This window comes from Carlito syrichta, unplaced genomic scaffold, assembly GCF_000164805.1.
Source record: "Carlito syrichta isolate Samal-C Ts95f unplaced genomic scaffold, Tarsius_syrichta-2.0.1 Scaffold303338, whole genome shotgun sequence".
Taxonomy (NCBI): Eukaryota; Metazoa; Chordata; class Mammalia; order Primates; family Tarsiidae; genus Carlito; species Carlito syrichta.
In genome coordinates, this window is record NW_007247434.1 from 336,324 (window position 1) to 354,907 (window position 18,584).

The following is an 18,584-nucleotide window of genomic DNA, read 5'->3' on the forward strand; positions in this document are numbered from 1 at the left end:
TCTGGAAAGCATAAATAAAGACATTGATATTACTGGTAAAATAAATAATAACATCAAATACAAATAACAGAGGGGGTAGTCTAACTTCAGAAAGAATAAAATGTTCCTGTGGAATAGAGAATATGAAGATATTTTTAATGGAGTATAAACAAGAGCAATTTAGAAAGTGTGGATCAGCTGGAACAGTTGTGGAAGATGAACTTACAGCTGAAAGAAGTAGAACCATTTCTATTTTTTCCTAGCAATATTTAGCAGCCAGCATCTTGGAAAAAATAAACAGTGAGGTCTTCCTGGAAGTCGCAATGATATGGTGTAAGATCTAAGGAATAGGAGACGCTATTATTGAAATGCAACTGTTTAATCCTGGAGAGGAGAAACACCATGGTGTGAAAAAAAAAAAAAAAGCTACCATGGAAGGATAAGAAGGAAAGGACACTGAATTAGACACTGAAATCAGAAAGAAGGCAGACTGTCTTGAAGTTCTGGGTTTACAGCCTCAGAGATAGAAACATGCAGTAAAATTAGGTGATGTAGATTGCAAAAGGGGAGAGGGGTTGAAAGATGTTGCCATAAAGGGTCTAGATGTGCCAGAGATAAACAATTTTACCAATATCCAGTGATACCATTAGAACACACATCAAGGGAAGTGGTGTTACCAGGAAGTAATCAGATTTTAATTTATATAAGCAGGTAGAAAAATGGGAGAAAGTAAAAGAATGAAGGTGACTATGACAAAATAGAGTACTGTTAGGGAGTGAAAGCAACTCTTGTTAACTAGAGCTTAATGACCTGGATATTTGTATTCAAATAATGGCTAGAATATAGGAAAGAAAATAGATGAAACTGAATCTGTACTGCAATCATAGAGTTTAAAAAAGCATCTAGAATTTTATAAAAACAATAAAGAAAAGAAATATACATGGAAAGGTATAGCACATTAATTTCTTCTTTTATTATAAGTTATGTACTGCATACTTCAATAAGTTGGGGTTTTATATTTATGGAAATATAGGAAAGCAGATTTACTTTCTTTTTTTCCTCCTTTCATCTCTCAATGTTGTAGAGAAGGGTCAATGTACCACACAGCTGGTACTCAGGCAACACGTGGAGTAAAAAAGGATGTGTAGTTTTTAAAATGGTTTTCATACATTTAGATAAATGTCCTATAAAGATTATAAATGGTATTAACAACTGTTTGACAAAATCCCCAAATAGTTAAACATTTTGTGTTAGTTACCTATTTCAGGTTAGTTACCTGTTTCACATTAGTTACCCGTTTTACACTAATTACCTGTTTCAGGTAGTGTGCTGACGTGGCATGGGCTTTCATCACCTTCACCAGCTGACGTTGAAGCTCTTACTTTAAAAACATATGAAGTGTTGGCAAGAAGTTTTACAAAAGTATACATGTGATCTTGAGGAGAGACTTTTGTAGAATTCCTTTCCACTGTTATCATATAATGTGTAATTATTCCATTTGTCTTTTGGGGTGGGTCCCATTTCACTAAAACTGACTGCCAGCTTATTGCCATACACTGTATATTCTGCACAACCTCTGGAACTTAAGAGATAAAGATATGCCCAAAGTTAAAATTTATGCACATGTAGTAGATAAATAACTGAATTATGTGATCACTAGATAAAATCATATTTTAGAGTAGAGACAGAATACAAACAATATATTAACTTTTCAATGTGTGTTCAAAAAGTTTTTAATATAGACTGAATCAAATGACTGTTGGCCCATTCTGTGTGCTATTTCATTAATCCTTACAATATCGAATCAGTCATATCCTCAAAACCAAGCATATCAATCATATCCTCAAAACCTCAGAAACAAATGTTTAGCCTCAAGCTCAGGCAATGTTTGATACCTGCTCTCTTGTCAGAAAGGAACAATCTTAGCAATATATTTCATTATGGAATCTTTTTATACAAAATACAGATATAGGTGCCTCCCTAATGTAGCACATCAGGGCTACATAGTGCTGGGAAACCCACAATCAATGTAGAGGTCCTGCTTTTACATTGGGATGGCTTCTTTGGAAGAGTCTCGAAGATGTCAGTATCTTTTTTGAAGTTACTGGAGGAGAGCTCTAAGGAGTCGCAGTTTTTTTGTTTTGTTTTTTCTAAAGCTTCTCTTGAATTTACTTGAGAGTAACACAGCTTCTCAGAGGCCTACTACATATGGTAGGCCTGGGTGAAAAGCAATATCTCAGGCCACCAAAGAGGTTGTACATTAGAGAGACTCGTTATTTCCCACAGAAATGTCTGATTATCTAATATTCCCTAATGTTAGCATTAATAATACAAGAATAGCTTTTCTTGTCACAGGATAATAACAGAAAGAAAAGTGGCACGTAAGCATTCATGGATTACAAACAACAAACACTGAAAGAAAATATCTTGCTGTCATTATGAAAAACATACAGATTTTAAAAGCACTTAAGTAAAGCTATACTACTCTTTCTTGGTCTAAACTGATCTCTTACAAGCCCTTCTTCCTCTGTAAGACAAAGGCATCAGTAACAAAGGAGAATACTTAGGGACTGTGTGGCATTTAAAATCAAAGAAAAGATAATGTCTAGAATGATCATGGGCTCTGGCAACTAAATATCATTATTCACTTTCTTATTTTTAAGAACATATAACAATCTTTTTATAAAATAAGTTAACACAAAGCAGCTGATAATTTGCTTAAGTTTAGTTCATAAACCTGGATTTTGTCGACATCTATTCTATTGACTCTGTGAACTTCGAAATAAATAATTAAGCAGTGGTCTTATGGTCCCTAAAGGTGAAAATTTTATTTTATTTAACCAATCAGAGCATAGAACTTCGTGGCACAAATTTATCTTAGTGATAAAATATTGGTTTATAGAACAATTTCAATACAATTAGCCTTGGTTTTATCAACCTCATATAAATACTGTAAAAATGTTTTTTTAATAGGCTGAACATTATTATATGCTATCACTCAACATGCATTTCCTACAGTCATGTCCACTCTTCCCTAGAAGACAGAAGACTGATGTTCCAGACAGGTTCTTGACTCATTTTCTCAAGGTCTTTTTCATCTAATCTACCTAAATCATGGTTTCTTCATATGTTATGTGGGAATGGTGGCAACAGTATTATTTATGGAGCATTTACTGAGTGTCTAACACTCTACTAAGTGCTTTATATGGATCTTTTCAAATATTTTTGACCACAACCTTATGAGATGGATACTGCCAATGTAAATATATTTTCAGTTAAGGATACAGAGGCTTAGAGGAGTCATGACCCTTTGCCAAGGCTATACAACCAGTAGGTCATGGAGCTCAGATTCAAATCCAGACTCTGACTTCACAGCATGCACTTTTATCCGCTACAAATAATATTTATTTAGCATGTCGTATAGGCATGCTATAAAAAGTCTCAAGTATTCATAAATTAATGCAAAAATGATTAATTTATCAGTGAGTGGTCTCCATTCTCAATTTAAAGATTCACTAAAACAACAGGAAGTATATCCAGAGGTGCTAAGAAGAAATGACAAGCAAGCAGAACAAGATATTCTGCTTATTCAGTTAACATTGACAAAAAGAAAAAAAAATGTGAAAGAGCTTAGAAAAGTACATTTCTAAGCCACCATCAAATAGGTCATAAATAAGAGCTATTCACTGAGCACACAAAGGCAAGACATGGCATGTATATGCTTATGACACAGTAGGTAAGTTGCTGATGAATTAGGCCAGTGATATTGCACACTGTGCCCCCCCGACATGCTAATAATGAAACTATGAGAAAGTAGAGGGCTTATGCAATGACTCAAGCTCTTCAAATGTCACAGCTCATCTTCTTAAAGAAAATTACAGATATTGTTTCATAAACATATCAACCAACCTGTGAAAAATTACTGCTAGTTCCTTCTTCCCCAGTTGTCTCAAATTGTCCTAAGAATTAGGTACTTTTCACAGATATCTAGAAGGCTACCTTGTTTCCAAACTAGTCCTTTAGTCCTTTCAAATTTCTCAGTTCAAAAGGAAAAACTAAGTGCAAATATGTATGTATAAGCACGCATACAGTATATGATTTCAGACCAGACCCAGCCTAACCTTAAAGCACTGAAATCCAACTTTCCTTTGAGTAGACTATTAATTAATGATACTTTAACAAATAAACCAAGAAAAGGAAACACAGGAAAGGTGTCAAATATAAAATGAAACATTTTAGGCTCAAAAACTGTATCTAACCTGATTCTTGGGTTGTGAATTTGACTACATTACTAAATTGATTGCCATTTCCGACTTTGGTGAAGGCAGATATGCTGACAGAGTAGGTGCTGATGGGTTCCAGCCCAACCAATTTGGCTTCTGTTTCAGAACCTGAAATATTCTGAAAAGCAGAAAAAAGTTTTTTAGTCACAATGCATGATCAAAAATGTGTCATTGGAAGAATATTTTAATACATTAAAGTTATTTCTTCTGTATATCACCTATGATTTAATAAGCATGAATACCATAATTAAAATAAAACAAACATTAACATTTGTTTTGTTCCATAGGGCATGCTCAGCTAATGACACAAGGATGAACTGGGCACACTCTTTGCCCTGAAAATCTCTCATAATTACCATTTTAAAAAAACCAAAGCCCTGAAAATCTCTCATAATTACCATTTTAAAAAAACCAAAGTATTTTGTTTTCATTTTATTTCCCTGATTTTTTGGAGTTATATACTCATTATTCTTTTAAATTTGCTAAAATTAAAGTTCTCGATTTAAATTCAGCTTGTGGGTGGTGCATGTTACTTGATTTTTCTTGAATTACTTAAATTCATTTTTTAATACCAACAGCATTCTTGTGTAAATTAATTTCTTCTTCGGCTCCTATATGTAGTCACTGGGAATATAACAGTGAATAAAAATTTAAATATCTCTGCTGCCATGAAGCTTCAGTTGGGAGTATTTCCAAACAACTCCTAAATTTCCAGTTTGACACAATTTTTTTAGGGAAATAAGAAAAGAAATAAAACAGTATCACAGATATCTAAAGAGAAATTTGTCTTCTCCTAAAAAAAAAATCTATTGTGTGTGAAATTTTTATACAAATATAATTGTCCTAACAAAAACAACAGCTAAGATTAATCAATTATCCTTCCGGAAATAGAAGATAATCGGTGTGCTATAAGTTTAAGAATTATAATTATCATGTTATATCTAATAAAATATAAACCATGTTGGTTATTCATTACACATTTCAGCAGCAGAAATTTAGCAAGAATATTAACTTTGGGATCACTTACAATTAGCATCCTTTTTTAAAGCAATCTCTAGGAACTCACTGACTTACTTTAGGAATTTACTGAATTCCCCTACTTCATTCTTTCCTGCTTACAAAACATCTGTTAAGTGACTTGGAGATTATAAAGACATATAAGACATCATCCCTGTCATCAAGAAATTTTTATATTAACTGAGAAATCTGCAAACAATTATTGAATGAGAAAAAATTAAACACAAAACAAGACAATTTTGATTTTGGTTAGGAACGGTTAGTACCTAGAAAAACGACTGAACCTAAGAGACCTTAAAGAGAGTCGTAAGATTAGCTTACTGGATACTGAACGGATTTGCACAAGAGCACTTTGTAAGAGGGAAACACGAGTGGTAAACAAACACATTTTAAAGGGACTTGTACTGAAAGCATAATTTCTTTCAGCACAACTGAGTGACTCCTACTACCTATTGATCCCACTGTCTGAGGACCACAGTGGATTGACTGGGATGATAGCAACGTTTAGAGTGGTGGAATAATTCTGTCTCCACAAACTCACATATATGAAGAAAAAGAACAGAAAAACAAAATGATAGAAACTGATACTGTCGGGACACAAGAGTAGATGAAAGAGAAGGGAAAATAGAACAACACACTAGGAAAGAAAACTGAACAGAGGGAGGAAAGCAGGTATAGTAAACTAGATGCTAAAACAAGCAAAAAGATGGTAAGAGAGTACATTTAAAAAAATTTTTGAATGACAGTAAGATGATAAAAATGTATGAAAGAGCCGGGCTCAGTGGCTCAGCCTGTAATCCCGCGCCTTTGGGAGGCTGAGGTGAGTGGATTGCTTGAGCCCGCAGGTTCGAGACTCGCCTGGGGCAGCGAGACCTCATCTCTACAATAAATGAAAAAAAAAAAAAAAATCAGCCGGGCGTGGTAGTGCATGCTTATAATTCCGGCTACTCGGAAGACTGAGGCAGAAGGATCGCCGGAGCCCAACAGGTTGAGGCTGCGGTGGCCGGGAGCGGCCACTGTACTCCAGTCTGGGCGACAGAGTGAGACTCCAACTCAAAAAAAAAAAAAAAAAAAAAAAGGCAGGTTTTTAAAAACAAAACTACTCCCCCAAATGATATCTTTAATCCTTAATGGTATAAAGATTATATTTCTGCTACTAGTGAAACATTAAAGGTGCATTTCTATTGACAAAACAATGTTTGCAAATCTTAGACTATAACTCATTCTCATGTGCACTTAATGGTGTACTGACATTTCATGCCTTGTGCTATTACAATGCTGGACAGATTTTTTTGTTCTGTTTTAAACTATTTACAATAACAGCAACAATAACTAATATGGTTATCATGTGCCTGAACTTGTTCTAAAGGCTTTATGTCGATTTTCCTTTATAATCCTCACTTTTTGATGTATGTATCTTTATACTCTCCCATTTTGCATAAGAGGCTAAGCAACTTCCCAGTGCAGCACAGTGTGTCTCAAAGGCAGAATTTGAACCAGGTAATTTGGCGTCAGAGCCCCTGCTTTACCACCATGCTAAGAGTGTCTATGTTAGAGATGGCTGTTCTGAGGAGGTAAGATCATATATAGATATAAACACTCTAATACACACACATGATTATCCTAGGGACGCGATTACGCTGAGAAAAGAACTCTTTTTTTCCCTTTTGATATCCACTTCCCAGTGAACCACACAGAAAAAGCAAATAAAAAAATGAGAAATGTTAAGATTAAATCAGGGATAGATATTAAAGGGTGAGAGGCTTCATGTCATTAATATAATTTCACACTTCTGGGAAACAGATTCCACATTTATGGAGTAAAAAATTCAAATTCTATCAGATTTTAAAGTAACGTCCTGATTTCTAGAAAGAAAGTCATTGTTTCTGATAACATAACTTAATCATTGCTTTTGATTTTTACTATTCAATTTGTAAGCTACACATGCTATAAAAATGATTTACCATAGTCATAAATTATAATATGTATAATATTAAATAAAATGTTTACTGCAAGTTTTTTTGCATTCTTCTTGCTGTAACTAAATAAGACCATTCCAGGAATTCATTTGCCTTTGGAAAAAAAATAAGAACATTTTCTTAAATAAATGCAAGTTAATTACTACATATTTTGGCAATTAAATGCTAGAAACCATATATATTTGAGATTCTTTGTTACATAAGTTTTTTGAGTATTTTTCACTTGATTTTGGACTTTGAAAACGGAGGTGAGGAGGTATTTAGTGCTGCGAACAAATTACTATTGAAAGCAAAAGATAAAGGATATATAACTTAAAAGACCAGTTATGATCATAAGCAATCAGAAAAGGTTACCAGAAGTCAGTATAAATAAAGGTTTTTATGATCATAAGCAATCAGAAAAGGTTACCAGAAGTCAGTATAAATAAAGGTTTTTAATAAGCCAGAAAAAAATTACTATATAATTTTCAGTATTAACAAAATGATACAATTACTTCTTAAATTATAAGTATCTAGAAGTTACAAATCTAAGTAAATTGCTCTATGAAATATTCAGCTTACATATCTGGCAAATGTTTGCTTATGGTTTTTTTTTAAGCATCTTTAAATGGAGACACTTAAAATTAAGTTTTTAAAAGATAGTTCTTTTTAAATTTAGAGCAGGCAATTTATCCTTCACATGTCAAAATATTTTAATTCAATTTCTGAGTTTTTGAAATAAACATATTCTGTTTTAATCAACGTACCTTATAAAATATAGTATCAGTTTCATGTTCACGAATTTTAAAACTATATACTTTAACAATACCGCCTGGCAGAGGACTTGGGCTCCATTTCAGCCATACAAAGTCTGAAGTGTAGTTGATTAAAGTCAAATTTTGTGGAGGTGCTAAAGGCACTGTAGGAAAACACATTATAAAACTTATAGTCATAAAACTTTCAGCATAAAATAGCCCCATGACTCCAGCTTCTTGAAGACACTAGTTAAGAAAGAGTTATAAAATGATATTTTAATTTCAAAAACATGTTGTTCCAAAGCAGCTTTAAGAAGAACATGCAATTCTGAAGCTTGAATTTAAAAAAGAAAGAAAGGAAAAGTTCAGCAAAGTAAATAAGTAATTGCAAAGCTGTTACAAATAGACAATCAAATTTCCTTTCATTTTCCATGCTGTTCCTTAGAAAGAGGGAGCAAGCGCTGCAGTAGTGAAATCGTTTGAAGGAATGTGGGTTCCAGCTTACCTGACTCATCTGTGTAAAAGAAAAGTACACTGGAAGGACCAAGTCCTTTTATAGTTCTTGCAGCAGCAAAAAAACTATATAATGTAAATGGTGAAAGCTCTTCCAATATTATATAATTATCAGAAGTAATGAAAGAATAATTCTCATTTGGTCCTTGTAAAGTTAAATCATAACTTATTATTGCACCATTTGGCTTTACTGGGGGATCCCATGATAAGAGAACTGAGGTAGAGGAAAGGTTTTTAAAAGTGTTGATTATTGGTGGAGTTTCTGGGACTATAAAAGAAAAAGAGAATATTGAATGAACCAAAAGTGAATTCGCATATTCAAAAAGGCTTCAATCATAATGGGACAAACTTATTAGCAGATTATTTTAATTTTTTTATTTTGAAGATGTGGGGTACAATTCGGGGTTAGGTATACAAATGTTCATTATGCAGGTACCCTTGTTGATGAGGTGTGTCCCCCACCCCCGGCAGTTTCCCACTACTGCCAATCCCACTCCCCCTCCCCTGGCAGTTTCCCACTACTGCCAATTCCTTTCTTATAGTATTATGATAATTGTTCAAGGTCCACTTATAAGTGAAAACATGTGGTACTCAGTTCCTTGCTTCTGTGATAGATTTGCTTTTAACAAATTTAGAGCTCATTGTGTTTACTGAAAGGCTAATTGCTTGAGAACAAGCAGAATCAATATAATAGAATGTTTCCTTTGGAAAGCAATATAAATGAAAAGAACAACAACAATCTGCTTAATAGGTAATAAAATGGTCTGGCCTACCATCTTCTTCAGTTTTGATGTATAGCTGGGCAGTATAGGTATCAGAGAATCCCTTTTCTGTTGATGGAGTGATTTTTAATGTGTAATCAGTGTATTTTTCCAGATTATCAAAATATATGCTTCTCTCATATGTAACTAGAGATGGTCTCACATGGCGAGGAGTCTGCAGTAAGCTCAGGGAAACATAGTAGAAGACTAGCCCGTTTGGGTGAGCCGGTGGGACCCAGCTTACATTTATTGCAGTTGACGAAATGGACTCATAAGTCAGGTTTCCAACAAGCCCTTCAGGTACTATGGCAGGTAATGGGCAAAATATAAAAATCATTGGTTACTCTAAATAAAATTTAAATTCACAAACTGAGAATAATTATTGAAATGGTATCATTACATCATCAGCTCTAATATTATTTAAATGCAGATGTGATAAACATTCATCTATTATAGAATATCTTCTAAATAATTATTATAAAGATCATTCAAAATAATGTCATCTTTAATATGTGTAAGAATTCCTTTGTATACCATTCTTTTGTTTTTCTTTCCCATGGTATGCAGATTATTTGTGGGCATGAATGAGTGTATATGCACACTCAGATATTTAAATATTTTAATAATTTATATTGCCTGAGCAATAGTTTGAGTTTATGTCTTCTAAAGATTATCTTTATGTATATATAAGAAAACTAAGGCTCATAACTATTAAGTGACTTCCCCAGGGTCATGTTGGTAGTCACAAGAAGAATTAAAGCAAATAAATTTTAATATCTAGTCTCAAAATCTCTCCAGTCACTAGACTACCATCCCACAGTTGTATATTAGTAAATTACTTTTAAAAGTTCTAATTCTCAGATATTAGTTGAATTGTGACACTAGACTCTATTAATCTAAAGCTGACATCACCTGGAGTAGTGCATTGCGAGTGCTTATTATGTCTGGTGCTGTAATTATAACTGGTGAAATGTTATAGGTTGGCAAAAGTCTTGGGAGAGATTTGCATTTAAAGAATGCCTGAAATGATATTGATTATATACTGCACTAACAGATTTTTGCTAAAGACTCTCCAATTACATATTTCCACACATTTATCATATCTTATTTTGTTCATCAACTTTTCCATGATTCAAAAAGTTGTTCCAACCACAAGGAAATCATTCACTTCTCATTTTAAGTGTCTGTCAATTTATGACCTTCAAATAATAAACATGGAATTTTACTCTCAGCAGAAGTTTATATCACTAATGTTTCTCAGCAAGATACTAATCTTTTAAAAATAAACAAATAAATGGACAATGGAAACAATCGTAGGAGATATAAGCACTGATCCACTTATCATTGTATTCTGAAAGCTGAAAACTAAAAAACATCGTCTTCAATCATGATAGTTTTCTGAATACTTAGCACAAACAGGATTCTTCAGAAGCTTTATACAAGAAACTTCTGGAGTTCTTTTTGTTGTTGCTGTTGTTGTTGTTGTTGTTTATAGAAAGAAGGATTTATTGAGAGGACAGAAAAGCCCCCATAGTGGGAGGGGACCAAAAGGGGTTGTCCGCTTCCGGAGTTTTAAAAAAAGATATTCTGGGTATATTAGTCACAAACACAATAAGAACAGAAGTGCTGCTTAGACTCCTATGTGGATTCAAACTCTGAAAGGGAAACAGGTTGCTAGAATTTTAAGAAAAAAGTCCTTAAAGCAAACAGATATGTATATTAACTGTTGGAAAATTCATCCATGTATGCGGAAGTATTTTCATGCCCATAACTGGATGACTGTGACATCTTTTAAAGCAATAAAAGCAACAGAATTTCCATAAGTGGATGGCAGCAGTTTTCATGAATAGAAGAGGCTTTTATTATTGCAATGGTTTTATGGCTTTATTAAGTGCATTTTAAAACTCATAATGAATACTTAAATGTGTATAAATAAAAGATTGATTTTACTACAAAGATACAAATAGAAAAAGTTCCTAAAGTAATTGTTTTAATTAATCCTATTAAAGATTAATAAATGCTTTTTGTTTACATACTGTCTTGATCTGTGTGTACTTGAACTATGTCACTGCTTTTATTCCCACTTCCAACTGAAGTACTTGCTGTTAACCAAAACGTATAATAGCTGAATATTGCCAGTTTATCTATTATTGCAGATACGGTCATATTGTCAAAGTCATTGGTTACTTCATGGAGTGTAAAATTCTGAAAAATAAACATATTGTTTTAATTGTTCAGAATGTATTTTTTTTAGTATGCATGAACATTTCGAAGAAATGATATCCATGAATTGATGGTTTCATTATTTCAATATGTTAATTTTTAGGAAAATCAACATAGAACATTTTATTGCAATAATTAAACTGGAAATATGTTTGCACTAAAAGAGGAATAGATAGTAGCAGTTTTTATTACCAAGCCAGTTCGCAAAATAGCAAAGAGTAAAAACTCCAAGGTAGCAATGAAGAGGGTCAAGCGGCCACCCAAACATACTGCAATAGTGCTGACAAGCAAGTTTTCCTTACACAACATTCAAATATTTTTCAAAGCACTAGCTAATTGTAAATAAGTTTGGGAGTATTATAAAACTCTAAATTTTTTTCTTTCCATTAATGATGAAGGAATTATGCAAGTGTTTGCCTCTTTCTAGTAACTCAGTTATTATTCATCTTTAGTGAGTCTTCTTTTTGCTACCACTGTGGGGAGCAAGGGGAAGGCAGTTAGATGATAATACTCTTTGATGTACTGAGTTAGAAAGTTTTAAATTCTCCTGCCTGGCCAGGTGCGATGTCTCAAGCCTGTAATTCCAGCACGTTGAAAAACTGAGGTGAGAGGATTGGCTGAGTCCAGGGGTTTGAGACCAGCCTGGGCAACTTGGTGAGATTTCGTCTCTACAATAAATCAAAATATTAGCAGGCCGGGGTGGCACACACCTGTTGGGTGTGGTGGCATGTGCCTGTTGTTCCAGCTACTTGGAAGGCTGAGGTGGAAGGTTCACTGGATCCCAGCAGGTCAACACTGGGGTGGCCTGGCCACGAGTGTGTCACTACACTCCAGCCTGGGCGACAGAATGAGACTCCAACTCAAAAAATAAAATAAATTCTCCTTCCTGACTCCCAGTTATATTTGTCCCAAAGCAATTTTTAAATTAGAAAATTTATACAATCTTTTCCTTCCTTACTAAATTTTAGAATATAGTCAAACAAAATGAATTTTAAAATAAAAGAAAAAATAGACTTTGAAAACGTGTAGGTAGCTAATATGAATAATTTGATAACAATGTCCATCTACTCAGTAATCTGGGTCATTCCAATACACATGAAGTTTTTTGAGTCCTATAGACCTGCATTCAAGTTCTGGCAGGATAGTCCCAAATAAATCATCTAATCACAAAACTTCTCTTCATTCAACTATAAAATGGAAATAATCATCTCCATTTCACAGGCAACTTCTGAGGATTGAATGACATGAAGCACATAAAGTCATTAATACCGTGACCAGCACAAAATTTTTAAAAATATAATTTGTTTCATTTAAATAACACAGGATAAGAAATTTGACTAAATTTAGTCAGAATGGCTATACAATTTATCAGCAAATTAAATTTGCAATTTTTTTGTGGTTGGACTGTATGTGAAGGAGTAAAAAAGTAAGTGCAAAAAAGGTTTACTTCAATTTTGTGGTAACTTACTTAGGAACAGACAAGTTAAAGCAATATATCAATCCCACACAAAATATAATTCACGAACTTTAATACCTTCTGATACATCTACTTTACACATGGAACAACTGGCTTATATAAAGCACAATTTAAAAGTATTAATGTAGCTTTTGGATGTAATTTTTCATTTTTGTTATAAAATCTATTCTGATTAACTATGACCTTGATGGTTAATAAATAACAGATTATTTGAAACACCCAGAAGTCAGTCTTACTGAATGTGTGACTTAGCAAGCACAGACATATAGCAAATTTATAAAATTAGATCAATTATAGAGATGATTATTTTATTCATCTATTTATTTTGTGTAAAAATTTTGGCCCAAATAATCTAATTAGGGTATACTTCTTTGTTTAAATAAATACAGTCAGAAGGCAATATTTTCAAATTTGACTAGTCAACCAATATCCACTCAGCACTTTTTTCATATGCGACATTTTGCCAGACACAGTGGGGAGATATGACAAAAATAGGTAAAAATTAAAATGTAGACAAGTTAACAGGCTATACAAAACACAATGTGTAACAAATTAAGAAAGAATAAGATGGATTTACAAACAGTAGCAAAGAGATTAAATCCCCTGGAATAAGAAGAGGAAAAAGTCACTTCACTACATACTCGACTGTTCCAAAATTATAACTATGCACTCAAAGTATTCTTGGACCATTATAACAATTTTATATTATTTCAATTACATTATTTATTGAGTATTAAACTCATACGGTTTCAGGAAAGTTCAGGGGCTAGAATAGCAAATGTAACACAAGCCTTTTTCTTCAAGGTGTTTGCTATGGTATAAGGGAGCTAATATGAGTAGTAGGTATCTGGAATAGGAGGCAGAATACTATATCCCATACATGAAGTATTCTACAAAGTTCTATGTTGAGAAGAAAGAAGAGAAGGAACACTAAAAAACTACATACCTATTCAGATATATAATTTTCATTTTGAGAAGTTATTCTATTCTACCAATCCAAAATAGAAAATTAGGTAATGAAGATATTAATACTATTTTTAACATCAACTTTCCTTTAGGAATAAATTAAAGCATGAATGAACTTTAAGCAATATGAAACCATACTTCTAAAATGTTTTAACATAATTAGCCTGTGCCCTACTGCAGCTGTCACACTTAAAAGCATTCTTAAGATTATTTAATAAAAGATAACATGTTCTAAGAGAGATGAATTGCAAATGGGGTCATATTTCTTACCCAGGTTTGAACAAGTAGGTTTAGAAGATAATGTTAAAACCATAGTTAGATGCTTACACTTTATTATCTAGACAGGGACAAAGATAACCAAAATATAATTATATATAAAGCATGAGTAAATTGTACAGAGGCCAAACCATTGCTAAGATTTAGAACTATTATGCAATGTTTTTTGAATACATAAAAGAAAAAGTCTCCAATTTGAATGTCTTTTACTGATATAATGACATATTCAATTTGTAAACAACATTTTTACAAAAAGAAAAATTGTTTTACTAGTCCCCATTTCTCTTTCCCAAACACAGCAGAACAAAGAGCAAAAACAAACTGATGTAGAGAGTAGGAAAAAAAAACTGGACTTCCCTTCCTCCTTCTATTCTTAGAGCATTTGTTAAAAAATCTTTATCTATAATTACATCCATATCTATAACTACAAGTCTTTTATAAAGTGGTTTTCTTTTTTGAGGGGGGCATGAAGTTTTCAACAGTCACACTTCAACAACTCTTAGAGGACACTCTTAGAGGACAGAATGTAAAACACTAAACCAGCTTCAGGATTTTGTTTTACTCCCCGCTGAGGTAGTCCTGAAACAGCTATACAAGTTCTGCTCATACCCTATTACACTACATTGCACTCCGGCAGGCTGCACTAAAGTCTTAGTCTCAGAAGTTGTCACTCACAAGTCAATAATTTCCACCAGGAAGGCATGTGTTCTATAAATTGTATTTCTTCTAAATTTGTGTTATTCAAATTATATTCTAGCTCTCCCCATCTTTGACACAATAACTCAAATTTTATCCATTTTATACATTACAGTTCTAAGAAATAGCTAATTTGGAGAAATATAATTCTACTAAAAATTGAAAATATTTCCCCAAATTAAATGTATTTTAGCTATTTCCATAGCCATATCATTCACACCTCAGGAAACACCTATAAGCAAACTGCGCACGTCTAGAACCTTATATACCACAAATTAACCACATTCTTAGTGATCTTCATTACATGTGATACTAACTAATAAACACTTACCTTTATTATTTTAACAGTAGTATCCTCTCCTGCAAAATTTTTTAATTGAGGAAAAACATGCAAATACATCCAAACACTAAGACTATATTGTTGTGTTATTATACAAACAAAATGAAAATTTTTTTAGCTAATAAATAATTTTAAAGATAAATGAAACCATCAACACTTTAGAGAATATTTCTTGGAGAGAGAGCAACTGAGGGCCATCTTTACAGACAAAATTTTAAATAGATGGCAGTTTAATTGCTGTTAATACATGTGAAGCTGATAAAGAAGTGTGGGAGGCGGGGAAGAGAGTGAGGTTAAAATGTATCTGACACGGCTACACAATTATTCTATGTCAGTGAGAGTCTTATAAAATAAGTCTCTGGATAAATATCAATGGAAGGTAAGCAATTTATTCTAACATGGCAAGTTTGTATTACCAACAAAACTGAAGGATACAAGGAACTAGGAGAAAACTCAGGTCTTACCTGCATAAAAGTACCTGAAGTATTTCTGTAATATACAGAATAATATTGTATGATCCCATTAGGTTTTGAAGGAGGCGTCCAGAAAAGAATGATTGATGAAGAACTGAGATTTACATAATGAACATCTTTGGGAGGATCACTTGGTGCTACAAAACAAACAATTGAACAAAACCTATACTTGTGACCCCAGATAATATCTGAAATGTTCTGAATTTTACCTACATTTAATAAGTTAAAGTGATGATAATTGTTTTTCAAAAAATAGAAATAAAATATATTTAGATGTCAGAAATGAAATGCATAAAACCCATTAGGCCATCTCTCTAACACTTTACTGTATTACCGTAGCAATATTCAAATCAAGGACAAATGAATTTCTTACTCGTAAAATACCATCTTGGCTCTAAAGCCTGACCAATGTCCCGGATTTGAGAACACCATTATAACAGCTTTCCAATATAGATTATATAACATGAAATTCTAATTTCATTTAGAAATTTGATATGAATAATAAGGTGCATAGGCAAATAGCTGATTTCATGCATTTTATGTTGCTCTATTCAATAAACAAGTGTCATGTAAGTTTAGTGCTGAGTGCATTTACAAATATAAACTTATTTAATCCTTTTATGGACCTTGTAAAGTAGATATGATATAGTTTCCATATCATTGATGGAAAATTAAGAAACAGAAAGATTAATTTTTCCCAACATCACAAAGCTAGAAAGTGACCAAAATATATTTTTATATCCACCTAATGATGGATATTAGGCTTAATAATATAGTTTGCTATTAATGCTTTTTTTTAATGAGGAGAATGTTCTTTTAATTGACTTACATGCTCAAGAACTCACCTCCCTCTGGTGTTCTAAATGTAATGATACTGCTTCTTGTTTTCCCATCACCAAATCTGGTACTAGCTGTTACGTAGGCACTATATTCAACATTATAGTCTAAATCTGATAACTCCAATGATGTTTCAGTCACATTAATAGTTTTTAGTGATGATGTATCCCTGAAAGAAAACAGAATATTATCTGTAAAATGAACTTTTATATTAGAAGTTAACACATACCACATACTTTTTGCATACTTACATTAACATTAATTAGTAATGTACAAAAATGTATTAATCCAGATGAATAAGATATAGATGCCACTTATCCCGAAATAGTTAAACTATTCCAACTTCAGACTACTTCAGTAAATAACTTATTTTGCTTTTAACTATATTCAGTAACTCAATCAAGTGTTAATAAGATGTTCATAATTAGAGTTTCCTTGGACTAATTGTAATTGACCTGCGGGAATACTGTGTACTAAAGTAATTATGGCATTCCCTTTCACACCAATGTTTTAGTTGTCTAAATATTTGTTCTTTTTAAATATAGGCAAAATCTCATTTATGCTATTAATGTATAAAACAAACCTATCTTTCATACATTGTACAAAAGTAATATTCACTTTAGACCAATCCAAATAAATATCTAAATAATAGTCTCTAAAACTTAGTGGAAATGAATGGAAAACAATGTATGCATTTAAGCAGCAGAGAAGAAAATAGAGCTCATATTTCTCACTCAATCAAAATCTTAACAGTTTCTAAAATGTCACTTTAGAAAAGAAAACTAGTCAAATAAATATTGACTCAAAAGTCTCCAAGTACCAAAATCCCAGAAGTGGAAAAAGAAAATCTAGAGAACAAAATGTTAAGTGAAATAGCACTATTAGAGAAAATACAACACTACTTTATTTCAGTCATATTAGGTCAGTTACTAGTTTTGAATTGGGTATAGATTAATATCCAAAACCAAGGACTGAATATGTAAGCAGTGGTGCTGAAAAACGCATTTAAGAAAGAAATTTAGATTTTAAGCACACTAAAATTAATGATTAAAGAATTTAGATAAGGGAATGTGATCAATATCACAGAAAAAGTCTATGTCTTGTATAATCTCATATTTTTCCTCTTTAGAAATGCAAGACTCCCAAGAAGTAAATGGATATCTCTTCCAAATAGAAAATGCTCTTTCTTTGCCACTGAAATATTCGAAGACTTGAATCATTAAGAGGAATAAAAGATCTTAAGTGAATTAAGGGTATCCACGAAGAGATATATCTCAGTCATGGTTTTGCTATTATAGAAGTGCCAATTTACGCTAATATAAGTATTGTTATCTGAAAACAATACTTGGAAAGCTTACCATAGTGAGAAAAACATGAATTCAGAGTATGTGATCAGAGACAGGCAGGATTAGCCAGGCTATTCAGCAATTTGCAACAGTTTCATTAGACATCTTCTTTCACAAGCAGTCAGGAGAACTTTCTTTGACTTCATTGAGACCACAGGAGAAGGGGTTTTTTAAACTCTTAATGCTTTGGTTATTAGTCTCAGAAAAAGATGCCCTGCCATAGAAACTTTACCCAATTTCATACTCCTGTCATTGATCACAGGTCATCAGAACACTACAGAAGATCTAATCAATGCAGATCTCAAAAGCTATGAAATTACCTAAGTAATCTCATTGCATTATATCTATTTTTAAAAATACTTTTCAAGCATATTTATCAATGCTATCTGCCACCTTGCATCATGGCTTTTTTCCCCGATCCTCACAGCAAAATCTTGCAGATAAATATCTATCTACTATAAGAAAAACCCAGGTTATGTTCCATAAATAATGCAGAATTAAGACAATTACCCAGAAAATGCAGGCCAAAAATAAATTTTGTCTCAAGTATTTAAATATTTCAGCTAGAAGCCGGGCTCGGTGGCTCAGCCTGTAATCCCGCGCCTTTGGGAGGCTGAAGTGAGTGGATTGCCTGAGCCCGCGGGTTCGAGACCCGCCTGGGCAGCAAGACCTCATCTCTACAAT

The 18,584-nt window shown here is 32.9% G+C and overlaps 1 protein-coding gene across 1 annotated transcript in view; it reads right to left on the reverse strand.

Annotated features, from left to right (window-relative positions):
- PTPRQ (protein tyrosine phosphatase, receptor type Q) overlaps positions 1-18,584 on the reverse strand; it is a 219,468-nt gene that overhangs the window by 134,955 nt on the left and 65,929 nt on the right. Inside the window, exons 18-25 of the mRNA XM_008058431.1 lie at positions 16,563-16,723; positions 15,709-15,854; positions 11,303-11,471; positions 9,279-9,569; positions 8,498-8,773; positions 8,005-8,156; positions 4,239-4,380; positions 1,292-1,561 (exon numbers count right to left, since the gene is read on the reverse strand). Of these exons, the coding sequence (XP_008056622.1) occupies positions 1,292-1,561; positions 4,239-4,380; positions 8,005-8,156; positions 8,498-8,773; positions 9,279-9,569; positions 11,303-11,471; positions 15,709-15,854; positions 16,563-16,723 (1,607 nt within the window). The remainder of the gene's footprint in view (positions 1-1,291; positions 1,562-4,238; positions 4,381-8,004; positions 8,157-8,497; positions 8,774-9,278; positions 9,570-11,302; positions 11,472-15,708; positions 15,855-16,562; positions 16,724-18,584) is intronic.